This window comes from Asterias amurensis, chromosome 3 (genome assembly GCF_032118995.1).
Source record: "Asterias amurensis chromosome 3, ASM3211899v1".
NCBI lineage: Eukaryota > Metazoa > Echinodermata > Asteroidea > Forcipulatida > Asteriidae > Asterias > Asterias amurensis.
The window spans coordinates 9,616,575-9,624,327 of NC_092650.1; the positions used below are offsets into that span (position 1 = coordinate 9,616,575).

The 7,753-nt window shown below is 36.8% G+C and overlaps 1 protein-coding gene across 1 annotated transcript in view; it reads right to left on the bottom strand.

Moving 5' to 3' along the window:
- The window catches only part of LOC139934716 (A disintegrin and metalloproteinase with thrombospondin motifs 16-like), a 132,887-nt gene extending 125,551 nt beyond the window's left edge, over positions 1-7,336 (bottom strand). The window contains exons 1-2 of the mRNA XM_071929092.1: positions 6,006-7,336; positions 2,989-3,061 (exon numbers count right to left, since the gene is read on the bottom strand). Of these exons, the coding sequence (XP_071785193.1) occupies positions 2,989-3,061; positions 6,006-6,227 (295 nt within the window). The 5' untranslated portion in view covers positions 6,228-7,336. The remainder of the gene's footprint in view (positions 1-2,988; positions 3,062-6,005) is intronic.
- Positions 7,337-7,753: the final 417 nt, after the last annotated feature.

Consider the following 7,753-nt stretch of genomic DNA (forward strand, 5'->3'; position numbering starts at 1 on the left):
GGGTTTATTTTGCTGACCCTGTATAGCTCTTTGGTTCTTCCGTATTTAAATTATTCCATTCTTACTTGGGGTGGTTCCTTAACACAAAGCAGTAGACTTCTCACCTTGCAAAAGAGAGCTGTTCGTATTATTTATAATGCTGGTGCCCGTGACCATACGGCTCCATTATTTTGTAATCTTAGATTACTACAAATTATTGACCTTTACCAACTGAATTTGGGTAAATTTATGTATTTATAAAGCTATGAATATCGCATTGCCAAGTTGCATTAATTCACTTTTCACACTAACTTCAAACATCCATTCTCACTATACTCGTAGCACTGCCAAGAAAAACCTGTTCGTTTCCCGCCAGAGAACAACATTATACCAAAATAGTCTTGTTCAACGTGGCATTATGTTTTGGAATAATTTGAGTTACTCAATTAAATCTTCAATCACTCTTCCTGCATTCACAAGAAAATTAATTAAAAAAACTTCTTGATGCTTATTCGTAGGTTTATTTAAGTATATTGTTAACTTACTCACCATCATATATTAGCCTCTGTCGTGTATTCTGTTTGTTTAGTCTGTCTTGTGTTTTCTTTCTTTTGTATAGTATTTTATGTTGTTTGTCTGTCCATAGGTTAAGGCACAAAAGCCCCTGCTTCACCCTAACCTAATTGTTGTCCTACTTTAAAAGCTTCCTAATATATAACTATCTAAATCATTGTAAACTTTCATATCCTAAAATACTCTAAACTACTCATAATTTGAATACATTTATAAAACTTTGTAAAATGTGTAAGTGTAAATGTAGGGCAGCAATGAAATAAATGTGTGCAAATACAAATACAAATACAAATATCAAATGTCCCCCCAGATGTCCCTCCTCAAAATTGGCCTAAGATTGCACCACAGAGCATCTAAAATGGAAAGATTTTCCGGGCCCTTAAGCGGGCCCAGACCCACGCCGTAAAGCCTTCACACTTGCATGTTCACTCTTGACAGATTTGCCCCTAAAGTTGGTGTCAAAGATCCACACCTGAAGATGCTGTTAACCAAATAGCGAGCTACTGATGCCCACTTATTTTAAAGGCTTTATGTTCTGTTTCATTTATTATGCCTGTTATTGGCCTACGATTGCCCCACATAGCATCTAAAATGGTCATCATAACTTGGAATATGCCTCAAATTCCAATATCTGAGAGGGGGCACATCACCAATAGCAAAAAAATGGTGTATCAAACCTTGAAATAGGCCTTAAACTCTAACATCTGAGAGGGGGGCACAAAACCCCTCAGACTCCCTAGATTGCACCAGAGAGCATCTACGACCTAAAAGAATTCCGCTTGCGCGCTTGCTAAGTACTTAGACAAAAACCGACTACTTATGATTTTTCACCTGCTACTTCAAAAACTGTGGACAACCCTGAAAAATACAGAAATATTTCGAGGGTTGTTTTCAGCTATCATCTTAGACCGTGTAAGTTTTATGTAAATCTGTGATCTTCACATTTTTTGTTTCTTACCAATTGTGTACTCTTTTAATTTACAAGATGCGGCAAAGTGGCGCTAATCAAGAGCAATTCCCCCAAAAATGTAACAAATGCCATGCCATTATTGTGCACTAATTGGCTGACACTAGAACATTGCTGATTGGTTGCAAGCTTGATCCTATGGATCCGCCCTACAAAATTGCCTTATAGATCCGGTATGCAAATTAATAGGCCTAACCAATCAAGCTTGATTCATAGCACAGCAACCACCGCAAAGTGCAGACAAAGGAAAAAATGTCATATGATATGCAGAGTATTGACCCCTTGCACGCGCGTCACACGCGGTGACTGATGCCACGCTCACCATGCTGGTGGGCAGTTAGGTTTATGTGTATTAACGACGCGTCGCCTTAAATGCCCACTTCACTGCATAACGCACAGCATAGAGTTATATTATAAAAATGCACAGTGAAATTGCCCACCAGTATGGCGCATTCAAGATTTTTCTGATGATGACGTCAGGTGAATTGGGTCAATAAAGCATTTGATCATTTTGTTTTAAAGTAGAATCAATAATTGCATCATGGGGGAGGGGGGATAAGACTCACTCAGGAAAGTGCCAAGTGTACACTGCTTAAATCACACATCTACCATGTATGTAAAACTACAAACGATCATCTATAGGTTCTTTAACAAAATAAATTATTTTCTACCACTACATTTTGGTAGATTTTTTTCAAGTTGTAGGCCTACTGACTGCAGACTAGACAATGGGCCAAATTCATAAAAACTATCAATTGCTTATAAGCACAGGCACCGAGCAAAACCAAAAGTTCATTGACAGCAGAAGCTGAAGCAAAAGCAATTGAATAAAAAATGTATACATAACCTTTTGCTTTGACTAATTGCTTTTTCTCATTTGGATTTTAGGATGTTATTATTTGCTTCATAAATCTGTCATTTTTGTGAAAACTTTTACACCGAGAGCTGTTAAATAATATTCCATGAAAAAAAAGCAGGTTTATGAGGAATAGGCTATCCGACTTCCAACCACCAACCGCCCAAGAATGGAGATTTGTAACTTCTTTTCACACAGGTTACTTTTGAATTATGGAGTTCTGAAATGTTTATGGCTACCCAGCTATCAATGTGTCAGTGTCTGTGCCATAATTTGTAAGATTCACAGTCCGACTCAAATAGAAATATTGCATCAGAACCTTGCAATAAGCCTTTTGGAGGCATCACGTACGTGATACATGTAGGAGCGTGTTGTTTGGTTTGGGTGTTAAAGACAAATTTAGCCAAACCTTATAGTGTTGTAGCATTGTGTCCGCCATTCTCAAGAAGGCTAATTGAAGGCTTATTAAAAAAAAAAAAAAAAGGCTTATTGACCATATATACTGTTACAATTATCAAGTTTGAAAAAGGCTTACATGTATGACATTACGACGATATAAATAACACAAATTAACAAAAGTGCAGTTCTTTCTTTTAGAGCAAATCAACTTTACCTCCATACGAACTGTGATCAAATGCCTTGTGCAGCTTGATGGTTGGTTGGTTTGTGGTTCCTAAAGCATTCCCCTGGAAATAAGCAAAATTTGATAAAATGAGACATGAGAATGAGCTGAATTACATGTACCACCCAAAAGGACAGGTTATGGTGTCTTTTTCCATGGCTAAACTGAAAAACATAAAAAATACTGTAAACAAATTTCCAAAGCAATACTTTTAGAACCATAGACTTTCCTAAACTTAATAAAGCCGAAACCCTCCTGAGGCTACATTTATATATATGCTTCATTGACAATCATTTCTAGTTTTATCAAACAAAATCTGTGCTTGGTTAGCGTTTTTATAAAACAAAATCCTAGGTATCATGAGCAACGATTATAACGATCAAAAAAGAAATCTTAATCTATCAATCAGTCAATCATTTTATAGCGCTGGTATCCATAATAATAACAAATTCTTACTCTACTGTATAACAAGTTGATAGCCTACAGTTCCCGACTTCATCACATCACTATGACATCATGTATTGCACGTTTTGTGTCTGTGCAAAAGTTTAACTGGTCAAAAACACAACTTCAAAATAATTGATTTGTTCGTTTCCTAACAAAATGAAACTTTTTAGTCCACTAAAAGCAATCAAATACGTCTATAATTAACAATTAATTGAAAATCTTGGCGTAGTGGGACATCGTAGTACTTCATAAAGTGGATGCAATTCATGTGATTGTTAAACCTTTTCTATGGTAAATGCAATTCAGGGGAATCTACGAGTTGTGGACAACTTAAGGGGAGTCTACGACAGGTAGTAAGCTTCAATGAGTTTTTTTTTTCTTTGTAGCACCATAGATATCTCAAGAACCAATTTCAAAACTGTTTTCAGTAATACTCTTTAGGGATCTCTCTTTTCTTCTAACCGCGTTCTGGACCCACTGCTTTGTACGTAACACAATTGGATTTGTACACAACATAATACATTAGATTCCTACAAAGGTTTCTAGGCTTTCCGTTAAAACCAACACCTATTTTAATAGGGTTTTTGTAGAAGGCATCATGTACCATCATGTACCAAAGTTACTAGTATGAAAACACATTTTTGTTACTGTGACGTCATCAGGTGTCGAAGGTAGTATAAGCTTTAATTATTTTTTTTCTTTGTAGCACCATAAATATCTCAAGAACCGATTTCAAAACTTTTTTTCAGTAATAAATATACTCTTTAGGCATTAAATATTAATTTTGAAAAACTGTGACCCCATGTTGACCTCTACTTCCAGGTCAACCGGAGATGGGACCTTATCTCAAGATCTACACGTGTAACCGATTTTCAAACTTTTTTCAGTTATTAACTCCTTGGGCATTGAAAATTGAGCTTGGAATACCATGACCAGGTGTTGACCTACTTCTGGGTCAACCAGAAGTGTGACCACATCTAAAGAACGACACAGCAATTTTACAATCTTTTTTTACAGTTAATAAACTCCTTGGTCATTGAAGCACCCATATAGTATAATTCAGACAGTAAGTGAAGAAAGAGATCTTGGGGTAATCATCCATCAGTCACTAAATGCAAGTACCCACTGTGCGAAGGCAGTCAAAAGCGCAAACAGAGCCCTGGGGCTCATCAACAGAACCATTACGAACAAATTTTACGAACATTACGAACAAATGCTTAAAATGGTCTTTGCCCTTTGTATCTGTACGATCTTGTTGCTACTAGGCCTGTTGTTAGATCTACTCGTTCTGCTAGTGATGTTACTCTGTTGATCCGCCCCAGAGCGAAGCTGGTTTCTGCAGGTGATAGGATGTTTTCTGTAATTGGTCCTGAACTGTGGAACCAGCTTCCTAAGCAACTTAGGGAAGCCAGTAATGTTTATAAATTCAAGGCTGGCCTTAAGACAAATCTTTTTAAGCGTGCTTTTTTAAACCACTAAGTACAAGTACATATATATGTATTTTTGTATTCTCTGTAGCAATTCCCTTTGTTTAACTAGGGTTTATTCTCAGTGTTTTTTAATTATTGATTGTTGTGTACAAATTCTGCATAATACATGTTAACTGTATTTTCTATTGGGTGTTTTAATTGTATGAATTTTAATGTTTTCTTTTAATTGTTCAGCGCCCAGGAGCATGTTTACATGTATAGGCGCTATATAAATTTCCATTATTATTATTATTATTGTAAAAACAATGTTCACAAACACACGCACTTACACAATTGTGTTTTATTAAAAGACGTCAATTAATAACACACACATCTATGTTTTATTAAAAAACATCAAATAATAATAAATACAAGCAATACTGCCTAGTAAATTTCAAATTTCAAATAAGTTTGGTTGAACACAGAAAAGTAAACTAGAGCAGAACTTGAACATGTGACCTCTGGATTAACGCCAATCCAGAAATACTAAAATGGGCAATTCAACATTTTGTGATACTTAAAGGGCCGGCACATGTTTGGTAAATTACTCAAAACAAATATCAACTTAAAAACTGACTTGGTAACGAGCATTGGAGAGCTGTTGATAGTATAAAACATTGTGGGAAATGACTCCCTCTGATGAAGTAACATAGTTTTTGAGAAAGAGGTAATTTCTTTTAAGAGGTAATTTCTTTCATCATTTTCTCGCAACTTCGATGACCAAATGAGTCCAAGTTTTCACAGGCTTGTTATTTTATGGTTATGTTGGGATACACCAAGTGAAAACACTGGTCTTTGGCAATTACCAATGTGTACCTTCCCTTTAAGGCCATCCATAAAATTTTTAGTTGATGTTTTATCTTAAATAATCAACACAAAACCTGACATTTTCCCTTCGGAAAAGTGAGGACCCACTTTGGATAGATCTTATGAGTTTCTTGTTGTTTCTTCTTTAGCATCCACAAGGAATAATTTATATTGCACGTATGTAGGCCCTACCATAGATGAAACATGGACAAAGTCTCACAAAGCATTACAAAGTCTCACAAACAATCAAGTGGCCAACAAGAAATTTTAATTTAAATAACATACCTGTAAGTTTTCAAATTGTGTACTTGTGGTGTAACAGAAATGCACAAAAGAAAGAAAATATAGGCCTGTGGTCATCATGGCATGCCCACATTTCTTTCTAGTCTTTACATTCTGTCTCCATGTTCCAACTTGCATCATTCCATCTGTTATACTAGTCATTGTTTGGATGTAACTTGTAAGTAGTGTGCTGTTGAGTATAACTTTAATTCTCTCGTTGTACATGTAGGCCTCTCATGGCATCGGACAGACAGTCACTACACCTTTAAATAGTATTTAATTTCATCATCACAAATGAGTAAGCAAATCCAAGTTAGTGCAGCCTGGCAGGGTGGTTAAATCGATTCATCAGTAGGCATGCTATGTGGGTATTATAAACCACATAGTGCTACGCCAAAACCACGGAGTAAGACCTCTGCTGAAGCATCTTTAACCTCTTGAAGTTTATAAAAACACTATGCCATACCGTTTGTTATTAAAAACAAAATACATAAAAAATCCCAAGTCCTAGTGACGGTCGTGCGAGTTTTGAAGGCTAAGACTCTTTTTCTTGGGTCCCCTTTTTCTTCTTCTTCCTTAATTTTTTTTTAAAGTGCTGCTTCAGAAAATTTGAAGATTACCGCACTGTAATCTATTCTTTGTAACGTTGTGACTTTGTGGGCACTGGCACTCAGACAGCAGGATACTTTAACAAACTAATTTCAGTTTCACGTTCACTTGATTACTTTTCAACATCAGGTCATTGCTGTTGCAATTGTAATTGTTATGTACAGCTCCCTGTTTCCGACGAACAGCTGATGTTTGAACAACAACACAACACACGCAAAAGCTGAGCAGCGAGGTCCAGCGTGTAGTGCTACCGAATACTGATCGAAGGTGGTGCTGTCATTCACCAAACATCACGTACATAAAGTCAAAAACTCTACGAATAAACCGTCAAACAGTACACTGGAAGTGGGATCTAGCCGGATGTTCATGGTTTTTATATCTAACTTAGATCTTAGTCCATGATCTAAGTAAGAAGCTTGATTTTAAGTCGTCTCATCACTTGCACATTGTAGAGCTCCCAGTTCCAGTCCCCTCCTCTTGTGCGTCGTTTACACTACATATATACACCAGCTGTATAAGTAAAGATCAAACTTGCCTCGCCAGCTAGCTAGCTGCTGCCGCCAGAGGATTGAAAAGACCACGGATCATAGCTTTACAGCTCTTTTGTATGGCATGGTGTGTACGTGCGTGTGGATAGATATTTGGTGTGTCCCACACACACGCGACGCAACATCACAAAATTATAATCCACGTGTGTGAACACTGAATTTAGAGAGGGCGCTCATGCAAATAGACAGTCCAGTCGCAAAAAAAACATTGTTTCACAAAATTATTACGCAGGTTACTATAGTTACAGATGATAGGCCTACGAACATGTGGATGAATTTTGGCCGATATCTTTTAAAGGAACACGTTGCCTTGGATCGGTCGAGTTGGCCTTTGAAAGGCGTTTGTAACCGTTTGTTATAAAATGCATGGCAGACAGAAAAATGTCGAACAGGCCTTGAAATTGCGTGGTTTTCCTTTGCGCCGTCAAAATCAAGTGCGTAAGTTGCACCATTTTCAACTTTCAGACTTGCGCCACTATAAGACGTGGCGTAACTTTCGTGAAATCGACGGAACTCGATCATAATTTGTTTAGTTACAGGCCTACTGAATTTTATTTTGAATGCTTTATTTGCAAGTATAACAGTTAAAAGTAC